The 19,534-nt window shown below is 48.4% G+C and overlaps 1 protein-coding gene across 1 annotated transcript in view; it reads right to left on the minus strand.

Annotated features, from left to right (window-relative positions):
- Positions 1–209: 209 nt before the first annotated feature.
- Positions 210–19,534, minus strand: part of CENPI (centromere protein I) — a gene marked incomplete at its 3' end in the record, with an annotated part of 39,223 nt that continues 19,898 nt past the window's right edge. Inside the window, exons 21-24 of the mRNA XM_082488452.1 lie at positions 10,890–10,962; positions 3,369–3,439; positions 2,513–2,576; positions 210–292 (exon numbers count right to left, since the gene is read on the minus strand). Of these exons, the coding sequence (XP_082344578.1) occupies positions 210–292; positions 2,513–2,576; positions 3,369–3,439; positions 10,890–10,962 (291 nt within the window). The remainder of the gene's footprint in view (positions 293–2,512; positions 2,577–3,368; positions 3,440–10,889; positions 10,963–19,534) is intronic.

Below are 19,534 nucleotides of genomic sequence, written 5' to 3' on the forward strand. Positions count from 1 at the left end.
ACAGATGCTGCTTCTCCTCCATGCCTCTCCAGAACAAGCAGTGGTGGGAAGGATGCTCTGAGAGGCCGTGAAGCAGATGACAGCAAACCCTAACCCAGCCACACGAAGGAAGCACACTTTGCACCATGCCACTGAGCCTGAAAAAACAGGTCCTGATCCCTGGACGACAAATCCTTGGTGGGGGGAGGAAGAAATCCTCTCCTTAGCCTTTAGCACTGTATCATGCTCCTGATCGTGATTGCAGCAAAGACATCGTTGCACTTGCTGGCGACAGCAACACGCACCAGCAGGACTGTAAGCATCTCACATAGGACTCAGTGAGCGAGAGGGGATTTCCTCTCTGAAAAACATAGTTTGTTGTGCAAAACACAGGGACGCATTGCATTTCCACAAGTGAGACGTTGATGCGCTTTGTTGGGAAAACGGCACCATTTCGATCTAATCTTACTTTGATATTAGAGCTCATTTGTGATAATTATCCCCAGGTGATTAATCAACCATAATTAACTGCATTAGCACTTTCTAAACAGCGCATACAACAGGCACCCCTTTGCCAAAGAAGGGCAGCCACCTCTGAGGGAAAGCAGCAGCTCTTCCAAGGGGAATGTGCAGATACTTGTCATTTGTCCTGTCCAAGGGGTCCTGGAGGTGTCCGGGGGACAGATCCAGCCAAGTCAAGGAGAACAACAAGCAGGAGGAAATCACCAGGCAAGGAATATGACCGCACACCTGAAACAATACCCCCTCCATGCCATTTCTCAGAGAGAAATCAAATGATCACCGAGACTGGTGCTAAGTTTCCGTCATCTAAAAGCATCTAACACCAGGCTGTTCTCTGCCTCCCCATCCCGCCACTCCAGGAGCATCAAGAAAACAGTAAAAAACCATCACCCACAGAATTCACAGGAATCTTGGGGCCATGAATAATAAACCACTCAAGCTACAACTGCTGCTCGCACATAGAAAAATCAATACTCTGCATGTGCACATCCTCATGATGCTGAAGTAGGTTAGCCCCACAGCGCTGCCAGGGAACACTCCATCCCTCCCCTCTATCCCAGGGGATACCAAAGGCGGGGATCAGCTCTACCTGGGTGCAAGGGCAACTGCAGCACAGCTCAGCAAACAACACAATCCTTCCAAATTCATTTAAGTTAAAAGCCCACCAAGCCTGCAACTCACAAACCAAGTGCAGTAGATGACCCAGTGACAGTGGCCAAGCAGTGGCCAGGTGTTGAACATCTGCTCTCCTAGGACAAAACCCCTGCAAGCGAGCAGAGGGGAAAAAGCAATGCTTTCCCTCTGAGCATCCCCTAAGCATGCATTCCCCAGAGCCCCAGCAGCAGCTGCCTGGATCCGCATTCCCCCTCCACGGCTTTATTTTCAGGCGCAGAACACTCACGCAGGCTCTGGTGAGCGCATCTACCTGTGCTTAGCCACCGATCCGCCGCAGGGCCGCTCAGCTTCACCGGAGGAGCCGGCATCGCCTCCCACCCCTCCGGGTGCCGCCAGGCAGCACCCGGCAGGGAAGCGGGCAAGCGCCGTGTGCTCAGCAGAGTGGGGCCGCCTTGAGCACTGACCCCCCAGGAATCTGGAGGGGGGCGGCAGTCCCTCGCAGCCAGACTCAATCCCAGCTTTGTCCGGTGGCATTCCAGCAGCCTCCAACCTGCCTTAACCCCTGTGGGACCATCGTGGCTACCCGCAAAGCACAAAGTGGGCAGAAATCTGCAGGGCATCCCAGCAAGGGAAAGCCCCTTGAGGGATGCTGGCTGTGCCCAGAGGGATTGCTTCGGGCACCGGGGAAGATCCATCTCTGCAATGGCATGGCAAAGGCGGTGGTGGGCTGGGATGGGGTAACCAGCAGAGACCTTGCCCTCAGATGCAGGACCACATGCAGGGCAGACAGAGGTGTTTGTCAGGGAAGAGATTTACCCAGGGAATGGTCCCAGCAAGCTTTGGCTTTCACCAGAAGGTGAATAGTCAGGTCCTTGAGACCTAACCCCCAAGAAGCCAAAGGTGCCCTCCTTGCCCCCCACGTGCCCCGGGCAGTGCAGGGTGCCAGCACAGATGTTCCTGCCTGCCTGGACGGGGTGCAAATAGTTTGTTTTTGCCAGAAGGCTCTGGGCTGGCTCCTTGTGCCCCCCACAGTCCTGCCACCCAGCATTGTTTCCATGCTCTCCTCCACCTACAGGGAGGGAATGAAAAGCTCCCTGTATCTCTCCCTCTCTTCCCCTCCTTCCCTGCCCGCACATCTGACCACTGCTGTGTCTCCCTGTGGGACCAGCACGGCCAACCTCCTCTCCCCACCACCCCCCAGGGTGGACAGATGCGGGACCAGCTCCCAGACTGGAGGAGGAGGCTTCAGCAAGGCCAGGGCACAACTCAGGATGGGCTGTCTGCAGCCTGCTGGGAGCTTTCAGGACAAGCAAGGACAAGAGAGGAAGGTGGCAACACCTAAACCTGTGAGAAGGAGGGCATGGTGGACCCTGTGAACGAGGCGGTCTGTCATTACCGTTGCAGGAGCCACTGATGCCCACACAGCGGAAAGCCAGGCTCAGGCAGGGACTGGGGGAAACCTGTGGTGGATATCACCTGAGTGTGTCTGCACACTCCCTGTGTGCCGTCTTACAGCTCAGTGGTGGTGGGTCCAACAGGGTGTCCTGCCTCAGCTCCCCTCCCCTCTCCCAGCAAATCCCACAGGGCTCTGAGCCCCTCGTAGAGGCTTGGACTGCTCAGGCAGCTCAGGAGGGCATTTGCCTGCTCATCTTGTTCTATCGCTCTCCCTCCTTGCTTCATCTGCTGGGCTGTTCGTTAACCACCCATGCGCTGGCCTGGTAGCAGCTGCCTAACAGCCAACCCCAGGGCTAAAAAGCCCTGACTCGGCTACCAAAAGCCTGCCCCAGCCACAAGCCCCATCCTTGAACGCTGGAGCCACTCCAGAGACAGCTCTGCCTTCTTGTTGCAGACCCCAGCTCTGGGACAGGATGGTCCGGGCTGATGGCAAGCCATGGCAGGGAGGACCCCCAAGCTCAGCCTTTGCTCTTCATGTCTGAAGCATTATGAAAGAGGAAAAGGCAGAGCCAGAGACCTCATTCATCCTGGGAACAACACTGCCAGCGCCCAAGGAAAACTTCGGCATTGTCCGTCGGTCTCTTGTCAGGTGCGAGGTACCATGGGGCCAAGAGCTACAGGCAGCAAAAGGGAAGCCATGCTCTAGCAGAGGCAGCGCTTCCCGAGCCTTGCTGTCTGGGTGACCCAACACAAGGTGCTAAAACCACCTCGTGACAGCTTGGTGCAGAGCACAGGCAGCTTTGCAGACAGTTTCCAGGACACCTTTCTGTCCTCCTCCACTCTGCCCTGCCGTTTACCCACAGGTCCCGGAGACCTTCACCTCTCTGCCCCGCTTTGGTGAGGAGCTCGGCCTGCCCGCTCAGCGACCCTGGGGGAAGGAGGAGAGAGACCAGGAGCGTGAACACCCACTCTCTGTTCCACAAGATAACTAGACTAGAAAGAGGTCAGACTCCTCCTCTGCCTTACAGCATTCGCCAGGGTCTTATTTCCAAGCTCCTCTCTGCAACCAGGAAGGTTAGAAACCTACATTTTCAGCAAAAGCTGACATTCTTCTAAGTTTCCAGGAAAAAAGTAGACCCAACCAAATACACAAGAGCTGTTAACGGTGGCCTCTTGCTCTTTATTTTGAAGGAAGGTTGAAATCCAGCTCTGCAGGTTGCCTCTCTCGCTCTACTTTGGGAAGCACTTTGCAGCCAAAACGCTGGAGGAGAGCTAACGCTCTCATTAAGTGCAAGCCGACGGGGGGCTGGAGCTAACAGCTTTCCCTCCCACCAGCAGCAGAGGTCCCAGTTTGCTCCACAGACATTTGCAACCACTGCAAAAAGCCGCCATGAGAAAGGCTCCCAGACCCAGCTCTTACCTGAGACAGCGGGTGAGCAGCGCTGCTGTGCTGCGCCTGGCCTGTGGCGTGCCACTCAGGACATCGTGGGAGGACATAGGGCCATTCCTGCATCACCAGGGGCTGCATCAGAACCGATGTTCATGGGGATGGAGACAAGTCTGGGCACGACCACCTGAAAAGCAGCGTGAGAGTCCCTGGGTCAGCTTGCACCTCCTCATGGAGCTGACCTACTGTGCTACCCTCACAAAAGATGAAGTCTAAAAGAATATTTAAAAAAAAAAAAAAAGTACCAATGTTGCAATCTTTCATCTAAATGTCCAACTCTTTTTTGCATCTAGTTATACAATTTGCTGTAATGTTATCCTGTGTTAGTGAGTCCCACAGATTATGTTGCATTTTTAACAAGGGTTGGGTTTCTTGAACTACAGGAGATGCCCAGGGTTTAAAGGATGAGGGGAGAGAGGATCTCACTGTCATGACCACTTACGTTTAGACATAATAGACATATCCCCATAGCAGACAATATTTTCAAACATATTATTTTTTCCTTTTATGTTCAGAAGGAAAATTTCCTGGAGCCTCAGCCCCCCATACATGCATCTCACACCATCAGCTACCTTTTTATGAGTTTTTACTCATATAAAATTCCCTTTTTTATTCTGGTTTTAAAACTGTGCGACCCATAGAGCCAGTTAGCAGTGGCCCTTTGTCTATTCTATAGATCTGAAATGCAACCTCCATTCAAAACACTGATCTTTGTTGTTTGGACTCTGAATAAGCGAAAATAATGATTTATATAGCGATTTATCCCACTGCCAGCATCATCTCGGCTTTACAGAAAGCCATGAGAAAACAAAGCCCAGATGGGTAAACTGTGTCCTACAGATATCCATGTGTAGGATGTGGTGGATCTCCATGCTCCCTGCCAGCATTATGGAAATAAGCTCTTGCCTCACCTCCTGAGTGCCAGGCTCCTAAAATCCTTCAGCAATGACAAGGTCCATCAGGACACAGCTATGGCACAAGGGAACTGAAGCCTGCCCAAGGCAGCGGTCAAAGAACAAGACCGAGCTGGAAAGCCAAGTGCCAGCAAAGGCCACTACCTCAAGCAATATCCTGTGCAATACCTTGCTGACACAGAAACCTTATCACGGGTTTGACAGCAATGGCTCAGCTGCTCTTTGCCACTCTACAATAGCAAAGACAAAGCCCAGATGTGGAGAACCCAAGATAATGTGGAAATAACTCAGCTGCACAGCAGCCAGCACAAAGGAGGACATTCAGTGGAAGAGAGACAACCAGACGGTGAGGTATGACTGCAAGCAAACCAACAGCTACGTACGATCCCTTGCCAAGTTCTCTATTATAAGAACCAGGGAAGGAAGAATACTCTTGATCTGCTCCGCTCCTCTGCCATGGCACTGCTTGCAGCAATAGCTGCAACTCTTGCACTTCTACTTTAGTGCTTCAGTACAGCACTGTGTCCGGGCACTGCAGCATGTGGAGTAGATGTTTTGTGGATGCTTCCTGGCTAAATGTCTACTGCCTGCTGCCTACACCTGTCAAGAACCAAACCTGTGATCCACCTCTCCCACACCAGCGTTCACCCTTAGCACTCAGCTCTAGGTTGGTACTGGAGATCTGGCGTGCTACAGCCAAGGGACAACATCAATCAAAAAATATTTAAGTGTTGGGCAACTAAAACTACCATCCCTGCAGCCTACTAAAACCTCTACTTGAAAAGGAGTTGAAAGATCTTCCTTTGGAGGACTCAGGGAGCAACGTGGGCAGGCAGTACAACGAGATTTAAAATGACATTGACCCCCTGGACACATGTCTGTGCAAGCAGGAAAAATATCAAGGCCCATGTGAGCAGAAGCAGGTGAGAATTTCCACAGGAGGACATAACAAGAAGCAGTCTTACAGTCACCACGGAGCAGGCACCGGGGCACTGCACCCATACAGTGGAGAACGCGAGGAGTGAAACCTTTTCCACTGGTGCCTCTTATCTGGTCTCTGCTGGAGGTCCCCACTCCAGACCCAAAGGTGATCAGACCCTTCCTCAGAAGGATCAGGTACAACCTTGTTACATGATGCTGTTTTGCCTCCTACCACGTGAAAAGGACCCAACACTTGGCCTCTGCTCTTAGTACGCCTTAAGAAACAAAGCATTAGAGGTTTCACAGTGCTGTGTTACAGCTTCCAAACATGTCAGTAACCAAGCCACAACTCTTTAGCCCAATTGCAGACCATGGTGACCCTCTAGTTGAAAAATAAGAAAGCCAAAAATCTTGATGTTACATTTCAACAGTTGAATGCTTGGGCACTAGGGTGTATTCTAGACAAAGTAGTTGCCTTTTTCCCCTCTTCCTACATGCGCTGTACCTGTTACAAAGTCAGCACTGGAGACCCTGGCTCACCGCGCCGCTTTCCAGGCACTCTGACAAAGGCAGCAGGAATGGCCTTTACTCAACCAGTTCTGCTTCAGCTCTACCACACAACTTACTGCTCCGCTCAGTCATCTCTGCACTCCTCCTACTTACAGGCCCGTTGCAGCAGCAGCAGCAGCAGCCAGAGAGGCAGCGCTCCGGTGCACAGGCTGTGCCCCATCTCCTGCACCATCTCTTCTCCAGCCCAGGCAGCGGTAAGACGACAGCTTGCCACCAGCGCACAGGCTGCACAGTGTATTTCTGCCGGTTTGCTGCCTTTGTTTAAAATCCTCCTGATATAAACCCAGATCCAAACTCTCCCAAGCATCAAGGGAATCTGCACTGCAGCTGACCTGCATCGCTAAAGGTAACCCCCAGGATCAGGGACCTGCCGTGGAAGCTACAGTTCAATGTCAGATGTTGACTTTCCGGCTCTCTACCACATATAACAGCAGCAAATACAGGATATAGGTCAAGAGGTCTCTCGATCACAAGGCTCATGCTTTGAATTGCTAATTTCCTCCAAAATGTTCTTTCCGGGCTGAAACTTTCCACTTCAGATCTTGGCCTATAAGGAAAAAAATATGGCGTGGTTTTGAGGCAAGGCAGCTCAGCCTTTATCCCATGAGCGGAACGGAAATACAAACACATTCCCCGCTGCTGGAAATGTTAATGGCTCTGTTGTTGTTTAACTTACTGTTCAAGGGAAGTAATAACATTTTAGCTCAGCATGCTCAGTGTCCTTTAAGGGGAAAGGTGGGAGTTTGTGGATATTTCAAAGTTCAGCTCCCATGTAGATGCTGACAAAGGGAGCATTCCCAAGCTGGCAGACAGCAGGACTCCCTCGACAGCGCAACAGCACATCCTGTTCCAGCAAAAATTGTTTTCGGCACGTGTAAGGAAATACTTTAAGCCTGAGATCGAGGACCAGCAGACCTACTTCCCAAGACCCCACTAGGTCAAGGTTTGGTGAGAGAGAAGGAAGACAAGTCTTTGTCCCACTGGGACCAAGCGTGCAAACAACACAACTCCCTCTTAGAGCACGGGCCCTTAATCTCCATCAAACCAGGAATAGATACCCAAACACACTCCATACAAATAAAAGATTAAAAAAAAAAATCACCCCAACAGTCTCCGCGTTCTCACTTGCAAGGACAGGGGAAAAGGACTACGAGCAGTCTTCCCCATGAGTGGGCATTTACAACCCCGTCATCCAAGGGCTAAAAACCTCAGATGCCAAAGCTGCAGCTGGGCTTCGCGCTGCACTTCCACCTAAGTACCTGGTCCCCTTCACTAATTAGAATGAAGGGTCCTTCAATTAAGCAGCTGTCCTTAAGCAGTAACATAAAATCTTTGCTGTGTCTGATGGTGAGCAAGTGGCACAGAAGATGCCTTATTCACTGAGGGCGGGTGAAGTGGGGCACTCTGGCATCTAATGAGCTGCATTCTTAAATGACCACTTAGACTTTGAGCTCATAACCAAAATATTATTTTAATTCAATGCATAAATAGGTGCCACTGGTCCTAATAAAGCAGCAGCATCTCTTCTGCTGGCTCACTCGCTCTCCATTTTCCCAAGCAAAAAAAATGCATACATGCACACAAAAACTCAAGCTGAAAAATTTAACCGTTTAGTCTTGCACCAGGAAACTGGGACAATGATACCCCAGCTCACCAGTCAGTGGAGAACTGGCTGCTCCTCTCCCTGCTTAAAAATAACTTATGGAAATTTATTTAGGAAGATCAAAATCTAAATTTCTTTCACACGCCGTTTCAGACTCCCAGCTGGGTTTTAAGCTGCTCTCTCCAAAACTCACTTTGTCTGGGAATTCTTCCCATCTCTTCTCCTCCTCCTTCAATTAGACGAGTACTAGCAATAATTACCCGAGCACCTCGAGGATCCAGCTGTAAACACACAGCCCTACCGTGCTGGACACAGAGAAGTTGCTGCCTGATAGACCTGACAGACAAAAGGAGCGGGGGAAGCAGCAAACATCCTCCAGGCTCCCAAAAGGGACAGCGGGGGGTGGGCAATAACTTGCCTAATAACCAAAAGAAGGTTGCACCAACCATAAAAATTCAACCTGATTCTTCAGAGATTCCGTCGTGTCCTGTAGCCCCGAAACCAGCCTACTTAAACCCACTAAAAATCCCGAGTCTTGTCTTTGTCTTTCTCCTCTGAGAACCTGAGCTGTCCCTTCCCCGCTGTTAGAGGCAGGAAACGAGCTTTGCTGCATCGTGAAAAACACATCACCCATTTGCCGTACTATATAACTGACCCGCAGCAGTGGGAAGAGCACAGCCACCACACAGGGATAGCCAAGGCAGGGCTGTGATAACTTTTGGCTTCCTTGACTCTTTGTTTCTCATTCGTGGTGTCAAACTGATATCTCTTTCTCTGTACTGAAGATTCTGCCTCGCCCCCAACAAGTTTGTCTTTATTATAAACTGCCAGTCAAAGCACAGGGTTCTCTGACCACATGAAGTCACGTTTCCTTTCCTTTCCTGAGATGTATCAGAGCGACTTTATTCTCATGCTAAAGGAAACAGCAAAGGAAAATGGGATGGAGCTATTTTAGCTCAATTCTGAAAAGCTCAGTTCCATCTTTATACACCTGTGAAAATGAGGGGGTTTTGAAGACTGAGTTCTTTCTGATCAGTATGTCTTGTTTCATGAGACTCAGAATTCCTCTTTTACGCTTTTATCATAAGCATCCAGCCTAAAGTGGAGGTCTTGAATATGTTTCTCAAAATTGTATCAGAATTAGAAATTCATCATGTGTCTCCAGAACTCAGGGCTTTTGTTTGAAACCAATCATTTAATCCCTTCCCTATCTCACTTTGTTTAGTTTTGAAAAGAGTCACTCCAACCTGAGCAACCCCACTCATGGTTACAGTCCTCACCAATTTTAGCAAGTGGGATTGATCTGTGTCAGGTATTAATCTAGAGACAGATGGTCCCTATCTTAATTTCTGCGGTTAACAAAGAGGACCCGAACACAGCATCACATCACAGTGCCTACTCCAACGCCTTCCCATCCCAGCACTCCAGGCACCCACGTTCCTGGGCACAGTGCTGCAAAACAAGATAGTTTGAAATTGCATGTCTATAGCCTGGTCCCTTTCCGGAGTGCCATCACACGCTTGTTGTCACCAGACCCCTGCCGGGCCAGTTCCTGCAGTAGCAGAGAAAGCAGCCTTCAGCATGGGGAACGGGCAGGGGAGGATGCGAGATGGCACCGGAGCCACGGCAGGCACATGCGCTACACACGGCTGCCAGAAAAACAGAAACCCTCCCGTCACGACTGAGCCTTGTAGCTGGGACTTCGCACAGTGCATTGCTGTAGGGTGCTATGGTCGGGCTATAAAGGTCATTAAAGAGAATAATCAAGCAAGAACTCTCACGGCTCCAGAGGGATCGGTGAGCAGCAGCAGGAGAGAAGGTGTGAAGGACCTCAGATAAGGGCACAGGTAAAACACAGACTGACAAAGATTTGACTAGAGGGTTTTTTTTTCAACACTAAAAACCAAAACCCAAACAAACATTGGTTTCTCCCGCAGACAGCGTGGTGTTTAAAAGTGTGGGAGTAATTGCTCCACACCCCTGTCACCGCACACGGGCAACCTCAGCATTGAGACCCCATGAATAGGATGCTGGCAATTCCACCAGCGGAGCTCTACGCCTGCGATGCCGTGCCGGAGGAAAGACTGAAGGGGACAGGCTGGACTGGGGACCGGTAATAATCTGTTGGGCAAAGTGGCACTAAATCATGGTGAACCACTGCCCAGGCTGCCCTGTCTGGCATGGGGAGGGAGGTGGAGTGCTGAGCCCTGGGGAGCAGGAAAGGTCCCGTGCCTCCTGCGGGCAGGTGGTTCTGCAGCCGGTCAGGGCTGCCCACATCAAGGGAAGGTCAGCGATGGCAATATAAGGCCTTGAGAGAGGAGGAGGAGGAGGAGGGATGAGTGAAAGGGATTGGGGAGAAGCTGGGGGAGGGGAGGGCAGGCACATAAAGGAGCAAGGCTGGACCGGGCAAGGTAGCGAATGAGAAGGGCTGAGCTGGGACTAGAGTCTGATCCCAGCTTACTACTCAAGAAATATTTGGGTCCCTGCCTTGCCCTGCTGTCTAATCCTCCCAGGAGGATGCTAGAAGGCCACCGTGCACCCTGCCCGGAGCACTCCTTCAGCTCAGGCGAAAGCACTGCCAGGGTAAATAAGCCTCCACTGTGCAAAGAATCAAAGCCGGTGGAATCGGGATGCTGGCTACTATTGTTTGCCTTGGGAATCCGCATCACTTACTGGTTCCCAGCCTCTCCCTTGTGGAAACGATCTTGGCCACCTCTCGTGCTCCCACTGTGTCCCCCTGACACCCTTTTCTTCTCCGCAAGTTTCCTCACCCACACATACATGGGCAGTGTTACCATGAAGGGATATACACATGCACACATGCCCAAAGAGCGTATTTCCGAGGTTAACAATCCGTTGACATTTTCCCCCTTTTCCAGCCCAGCCAGGATCTGAGTGGGAAACAAATTTTGTCATGGCCTACCTTCCGAGTCCACCAGGTCTGAGACGCGGGGGCAGCGGCCGCTGGGCTTCGGGAGCAGGGACGGGGGCTGCCTCTGTGAATCAGCAAAGGAGTCCCTGTGACAGGGATGCATGCTGAGGCTGAGCGCTGCTGTCGGCAGGCTCCCTGCCTCTCCTCCTCCACCGCCCCGCGCTGCTGTGTTGCTATGCAATCACATCACCAGGAGTAACAGCATCTCTCCAAGCCTGAGAAGAGATACCCTTGACTCGACAAACGCAGGAGGAACAAGGACGATCCCACCAAGTGCCCAGCCCTTTGGAGGTCTCCTCAGCCAGCAATCGATCCGGAGGAGGGGAGGGAGAAGAGTGGATGCAAAGAAAGACACACGCACAGGAGGAGGAGGAGGAGACAGAATACACATGGAGAGGGAGAAAGAAAAGGGAGGGGAGGGGAGGGGGGAGAAATACAAACGCACAAAAGGCACTGTGGTCTGACCTCCAGAGACCTGACACAGGCTGCTGGGCTCAGACACGCTTCCCGCTGCTTGCCGACATCTCCCCACCGCCTCTCAGGACTGGCGGCTCTCATTTTAGGTTAGATATGGCCATGCGTGTGCTGGAAAATGCCAGACACAGTCACCTCCTTTCTTAACCGCAATTTGGGTGTCTGGCATAAGATTTAATAACTTAAAAATAGCCCATTTTAAAATTAAAGTTAAGGAGCAAAAATAGGATAATCGCTTAATTTCAGACATGCTTCCTAGTCTTCTTAGAAGAGAAAAATAAGTAAAAGAAGAGCCAATTCGCCAAGCTGGGGAGAAATCCTGATCCAAGATTTTTTAAATGTCAGGGTATCTTGTCTCAGCTCATGAGAAACAGAAGGATTGGAGCTGCTAACTTGGCTGAGGACACAAGCAGACCTGGAGTTGGGATTTGAGTCCATACATAACAAATAGTTTGCAGTTTTTCAGATCATTCCACCCAAGCATTTCAAACTGCTCGAGATACCAGTGATGTTATTCCCATATGACACAAAAAGAAACAGAGTTAAATGACACGGTCAGAAAGAGGAATCAAATCTGATCCCAGTCTGGGCTTTAGCCACTAGACTGTCTCTGTCTCTCCCAGGAAAATTTAAAAGTTGGGAAACACAATCTTCGCAGTCCTGTCAGAACAACCTTTAATGACCCTTAGTCCTTCTTTTCCCAGAGCTGATAAAGATGTTAATTTTCTCCTCATACAGTCATGTTCTACAGAAGGACCACTGCTGTTCATAAAGGTTGCCCATTTTCATACGTTTATTCCTTACACATGCTAGGTCGGGCGTACCTCAATGCAGCTTTCACTTGGCTCCTTCAGACCCAGCAAATGGATACGTAACAGCAGCTTCACAATTCCACTACATTTCTGAAAATCCTTTCTGGCCAAGGCACCTCTCTCGCAGCAATGCAAACTACCTGCAGGGGCAGGGGGCTTCCCACGGGCCGTGCATTGAGGAACGTTGGTCAGGAGATGCTGTCGCATAGAGCAGCAGAGGCCAACCCGCCTCTGTCGCCCACTGATGCGACCAGGGTGGTGGGGAGGCTGAGTCTACCTTTCAGCCAGCGTTGGGACCCTAAGAACAAAACTTTCTAATCCCACACCGTTATTGGAAGGTGGATCTGAACGGATCAAAAGCTTTTCTAGGTCACCAACTTAAACCTGGAGAAGGCAGTCAAAATATAGTTGATTTTCAGTAAAACACATTTGAGAGAATCCTCAAGAAACCAGCGTGCTCCTCACGGTGGTACTTGCTACAACTTCCAGCAGGTGGGTGACTGACCCTGAGGAACCTCTTCTTTTGCCTTAGGTATGTGAACCAGGAGTCAGGAGCAGACCCCATCAGCACATAGTTGAGTCAAGACGCGCAGAAACCTCATGCAACAACACTGAAAGGAGGAGATTTTTAAATAGCAACCTCCTTATAGCGGGTTCCAAAAGGAGCAACTCTGAGTACTTTTGAGTACCAACCCAAGAATACATACTCGCTCCGCACACCTTCTGCTTTTAAAAGCTTCTTCAATAGCTTTTGCTTCCACAACAGCTGTACCAATGCAACAAAACTTATTCTGAAAAGCTCTATTTAGACCAAAAGAGAAGCAGATATGGAAAGGAAGACAGAAATGAGCAGAGTCTCTGCTGGGCTATTTTTGTGCGTGCATACACACACACACACAGAGTAAGTCCTCGGTTAAGTAAGGAGAGTGAAGGGGGAAAAAAACCCAACCGAGCGCTGGAAGGGCTATCCAGGCAACTCCACACACACTATTTTACAGAGAGACACAACCAAATCCAGCTGCAGCATGCATCTGTCACCAAGAGTATCTATAAGGGACATGACAACATGGATAAACAAAGCGAGTATATATCAAGCCAAGTTACACATGCACACGAGACAGACATCAGCACAGAGACATCAACAGACAACAGCAGAAACCACAAAAACAAGGCGCTTTGCAGTACATGCATCCTAAATTATTGATAGTTTAGGGACAGAAAAACGCAGCAGGAAAAGTCTCTTGTGTCAGTTTAGCTTAAATTTTGAGACAAACCAGAATCTCTGGTGAAAGTGTTGCTTCCACGGCTGGGAGCATGTTCCTGATTTCCCCAATACCTTCTGTTTTAAGGATATAATTAGGACAAACAGCCGAGCAATTCAGAACTCAAAGGAAATCAGGGAGACAAACTCAGATTTGTCATAAACGCAGCCTTTCACATAAGCACTACAACTCTTTTAAGCGTATGGTAAGGTTTATGAGACGGGATGCTAAATATGGTGTGCTTTGAGTTCTGAAAAGAACTTAAAAAAAAAAAAAAATCTCCCAAGGAACTCCAGGAACCCAGCTTTCAGAAGACACAGTGGTACTGACCATATGCCTTTCCCTAACAAAAGGTTTCAGACGTTTTGTGTTTTTTTAAATGGCAAATATGTACCTTGTTAGAAAAACTAAGAATCCCCACATACCCAACAGGGACATCTCTATACTCACAACGCTAAATACAGTGTACAGACACACAACAGAAAAATCAAGCCAGGTTTTGTAAGGCGTGAACATGAAATTGAAATCAGATTCTGAATCACCAGGATGACTCCCTTTAAAACACTGGAGTTTAAATCAATTTAAATCATTGAAACAGATTCCAGTTTACAGTTGTGAAATCAGAATCAGCCACACTGACTAAACATACAAAGTTACAAAATGCAGAATACCCTGAATACAAATGCATTTGCTGAAAACGACTGGTGGAAACTGTGCTATATGGAGCTAGACTAACAGTATTTTTAGTTGGAACATTTTAAAAAGCTAGAAGCAAGGGCTGTGTGTGGCCTGAACTTGAAGTCTATTGCTTTCTCTTTATTCAAAGTCAATATTAATTGGGCCAAATCACTCGGAAGCCGGAACATCCATAACACTGAATATCTCACATTACCAACCAGTAAAAACATTCACTACAATTCTAGCATTTGCATTTTCAACACACTACTTCAGGTATCGATACAGCTAAAGGCTATTACTTTTACATCCATTAACTTCCTCTTCTGAAATAGACCTTGTCGCAGAGAATTGCTTCCCAAAATGTGCACTCACTCTCCTCTTCAAACACTGCAACTTCCTTCCTTTGAAATCTTATGTCTCTTGGAAGAGGAGGATCGTCTTCCCTCTTGCAGAGAAGAGGAAGAGTTGTTACCATCCTTTGGAAACTTTGCTACATTCTTTTGCTTTCTGAGTAAAGCTCAAGTTTATCAATTTATCCCAATTAAAGTATTTTAGAGAATGACGCTTTACCTAGGAAGCTACAATGTAAATTGTGCAAGGAAGATTACAATTTACCAGTGTGGAATAAGTTATCACAAACCGCTCATATAGAGCGCTACCGTGAACACACACAGAGAATTCCAAGAGAAGAAAGGCTCCGGGGAGCACAACGCAGCAGCGAGGAAGGCAGTAGGTCAGAGCATGTTCATACACCTGTATTCAACTGATCTTTGCCTTGCACAAAGCGCTGCAGCATTTTGTCAAGCAGCCTCTGATAAGGAACCCATGTGGCATTTCGAGCAGAGAAGCAGCTGGTGGAGCTCGATGAGCTCAATTCCCAAACTAGTGCTGGAGAAGTGGTTGGAGGTTGTGAAGTTCCTACACGGGGAAATAAGTCATTGCTATCCTAACAGCCTCCGAGCACCTAAACCGAATAACAGAGCTAAACATTGACTGAGAATACGTATGAAAGCACGTCCTTGCTAAAGGGAAAATGCAGGAAGAGAGAAAAAAAAAAAAAAAAAAAAAAGAGTGCTTTCCCTAGAGTCACACACCAAGAAAGTCTGCATGGATCCAGCTGCTGAAGAAGGGTTTGGTGAAAGGCTTGTGAATGGGGACAAGGTCCCTTATGGCTTGAAGAAATCCTATTTCTCCCAAGAGCCTGTGAATCACTGTTTTCCTGAGACACAGGGCTCCCTCATCTGGGTCTCCTCCTAATTGAAGGAACAGATGAGACTGAATTCTCGCAGCCAGCCATATCAAAAAGACGGTAATTTGGGTTTGATGTAGAATCACTGATCTCAGTGGTTACGCTGTGCCTACCTGCGACGGCAAAGCCAGAAGGAACAGATCTCACACAAAGGGACAGACCTGCCCATCAATTCCAGTACATTAGGTAGGCAAGCGTGCTTGTGAGGAGAGCACAAAGAGCCCCTTCTCAACAAGAAGGAACAAAACTAGAATTAGGGGCCCTAAATTCAGCTTGAGAAGAATCCAAGAATGTTTGCCCAGATATTGTACCATCCTGTTCCTTTTTTTGCTTAAATAACCGGTGTCAAATAAATAGCTGCACCTTCTTTGCTAGCATCAACAAGCACAAAAATCTTCCAAGCACAGATTCTACCCTGCCGAAAGCATTTAGAAAGACAGCAGGATACTTTCTAAAAGCACAGTACCTGGGGTGAGAGAGAAGAATGGGGAGAGAACTGATACGAGCAGACAGCTGACATGCACTCAGAAGCAGAATGAATCCCCCTTTTCATTTGTTCCAGCACAGGGATTGAAACAGTCCCCCCTGAATGAGAAATGAGAAGGATTCTAGGGGAGAGAGGAAATCTTTTCAGACCAGCAAGCGCCAAAAGAATGAGGGGTGGGTGTCAAAAGAGCATAAAAGAATTTGGGACAGAGATGGAGAAAGAAAAGAGAAGGGAGAAAATGGTAGGGAAGAAAGCAAAAACATACAGGAGAGAAGGGGAAAGCAGACAGGCGGTTTTCAGAGGTCGTTTTGTTCTTCAAAAGCTGTCAACACGTTTCCAATGTGCTTTCCATCCCCCTCCTTATTTACTGGGCTGTGCACACAAAGGAGCAGGAAAGCAATCACGCAGGAGCTGCCGAAGATTCACTTCGACACAGACCAGAGGTGCCCTAAGAGAAAGGAAACTGCTTAGTGATCCGTGTACAGCAAACCATGATGGGAATTGTTACAGGCCTAAAGACTCTAGAGAGACCGCTGGGAGAAAACCTGCGGAGAGCAGCCTCTTCCTGCGGAGATCATAGAATTGGTTGGAAGGGACCTTAAAGATCATCTAGTTCCAATTCTCCTGCCATGGGCAGGGACACCTCCCACCAGACCAGGTTGCTCAAAGCCCCGTCCAGCCTGGCCTTGAACACCTCCAGGGATGGGGCAGCCACAACTTCTCTGGGCAACTTGGACCAGTGTCTCACCACCCTCACAGTAAAGAATTTCTTCCTAATATCTAATCTAAATCTACCCTCTTTCAGTTTAAAACCATTACCCCTCATCCTGTCACTACATGCCCTTGTAAAAAGTTCCTCTCCAGCTTTCTTGTAGGTCCCCTCTAGGTACTGGAAGACTTTTCTTCTCCAGGCTGAAACACCCCAACTTTCTCAGACTGTCTTCATAGCAGAGGTGGTCCAGCCCTCTGATCACCTTTGTGGCCTCCTCTAGACCCACTCCAAGAGGTCCACGTCTTTCCTGTGCTGAGGACTCCAGAACTGGACACAGTACTGCAGGTGGGCTCTCATGAGAGCCAAGTAGAGGCAGAATCACCTCCCTTGACCTGCTGGCCATGCTTCTTTTGATGCAGCTCAAGATGTGGTTGGCTTTCTCAGCTGGGATCACACATTTCTAGGACACGTTGAGCTTTTCATCAACCAACACCTCCAAGTCCTTCTCCTCAAGGCTGCTCTCAATCCATTCTCTGCCCAGCCTGTATTTGTGCTTGGGATTGCACCAACCCATGCGCAGGACCTTGCACTTGGCCTTGTTGAACTTCATGAGGTTTGCACAGGCCCAACTCTCAAGCCTGTCCATGTTCCTCTGGATGGCATCCCTCCCCTCCAGCATGTCGACAGCAAACTTGCTGAGGGTGCACTCAATACCACTGTCCATGTTGCCGACAAGGATGTTACACAGTGCCAGTCCCAGTACCAACCCCCGAGAAATGCCTCTTGTCACTGGTCTCCACTTGGACATCGAGCCATTGACCGCAAGTCTGAGTGTGGTCATCCAGCCAATACCTTATCCACCGAGTGGTCCATCTGTCAAATCCATGCCTCTCCAAATTGAAGACAAAGATGTTGTGCAGGATGTGTCAAATGCTTTGCACAAGCCCAGGTAGATAATGTCAGTCGCTCTTCCCTTATCCACCAATGCTGTAACCCCATTGTAGAAAGCCACCAAATTTGTCAGGCACGATTTGCCTTTAGTGAAGCCATGTTGGCTGTTACTGATCACCTCCTTATTTTTCCATGTACCTTAGCATAGTTTCTGGGAGGACCTGCTCCATCTGATCATGGAGCACACCTCATGCTTGGGCACGCAGGTGAGACTGACTGGCCTGTAGTTCCCTGCGTCTTCCTTTTTTCCCTTTTAAAAAGTTGGAGTTATGTTTCCCCTTTTCCAGTCAGTGGAAACTTCACCAGACTGCCACGACTTCTCAAACATGATGAGATCACACTCAAGACTTAGAGGCAGTACAGATACTGGAGGAGAGCAGGTGAAACTGCACGGCAATACAGCTGCATATAAAAATACACATATACACAAGAAGCTTATCTCTGAATTCTTTAAAGGAAGAGCCCAAATGATTTAGCCAGAGAGCAAGATTTCCAAAAGTATTTGTTGCAATTTGCACCTGAGCCCAGTGCCTGAGGCTCAGAAGCTCAGCCACATTACAGTGACTTAATATCCCATCACCTTGCCTGTACTGGAACAGTCCATTTTGTGTCACATTTCTGGCTGGTACCAAAGCTTGCCTGATACATGTTCAGCCATGAAGCTGCAGAATGGGATCACGTCTGAGCCTACAGATTTCTAAATGCTGCCAAGGTTAAAACAGCATTTAGAGCCTGTGTAAGGTACCTGCAGCTTTTTTTGAAGACCAACTGTTTCTATGTTTGTGCAAGGCTCTAGTGAGCCTGAAAATGGAAATCAGATGCCAAAATAATTAAGGCTTGCGTTTTTTTTTTTTTTTTTAATTTTTTTTTTTTTTTTTTTTTTTTTTAAGTCTTACCCTCTGCTATACAGACTTTTTACTCCTACAAGACAGGAAACTGAGAAGCAGAGAAATGAAGCAGCATCACAAGATATGCACTTTACTGAACATTATTTAGGTACTTCAGTACCTCCCTTGCCAACTATAATTACTTGGGAGTTACTGGGGCAGGTCTAACAGCTACATACAGATCTCAGGAACCCTGTGCCGAAAACCACATCACCATATGCTAAGAGGGTCATAAAAGACCTTCTTGGTCAAAAGCAAAGTTTGGTGAAACGAAACCATCATCAGACCAAAATCATGATTTTTATTCTAAAAAGCAGAGCCACAATGAGGAAAACCCACCACTACAACATAAGTCACCTTTCCTGGAAGAAAATACTTGGAGACTTTGTTCTTCCAAGATATTCATCCTTCCAGAGCAAGCTTGTAACCAATGCCTGCTGTTCTTCACCCAGACTGGATGTATCCTCTGACTGAAGAGCACATAAAGAGCTCCCTCACACTCTCTCAGGACCCACAGCACTACAAATAAAAGCAGTCCACTGTGTATTATTAATGACAAGTTATCAAGGAGATCTAGGACCACAGCCAGACAGGAGTCTCACTGTGCTGTGATTCTGTAGAGAAGATGAACCCTCAGCCAGGTCAGATCCCTTCTTTCCTCCTCTGTGCAAAGATTTGTGATAAACTATTTTGTCACAGCAGCCGGGAGGCGATTGCCCTGCCCTAAAGGACTTATAACTGAGCTTTGACTAAAAGACAAAGGGAGCCAAGTGAGGAGACTCTGGGTAGAGGCACAAAAAACGTAAACATTACATAAAAGGCAAAGTGAGTTTTATTTTGGTACCAGTTAAATGTTATTAGAAGAGTTCAGGAGCACACATATTGGCAGTTATTAGAGCTGCAATACAAGCCTCAGAGGTTCAATTTTCTGAGTGGCTACAGCTGTACCACCTTCTAAATCCTTGGGTCCTGATTTATTCATGGCATTAGGAATGCAAAATGCAAGCAGAGGGAAGTAGGCCAACAAGAGAATAGAAAGCAGGGACACAGAGGAACCAGTTTCTTCATTCCAGCTGAAAACAGGTTGAAATTATTAACTCTTTCAGAGCAAGCTCTCTCTGAAG

Source organism: Vanellus vanellus (assembly GCF_965231255.1).
Source record: "Vanellus vanellus genome assembly, chromosome: 10".
Taxonomy (NCBI): Eukaryota; Metazoa; Chordata; class Aves; order Charadriiformes; family Charadriidae; genus Vanellus; species Vanellus vanellus.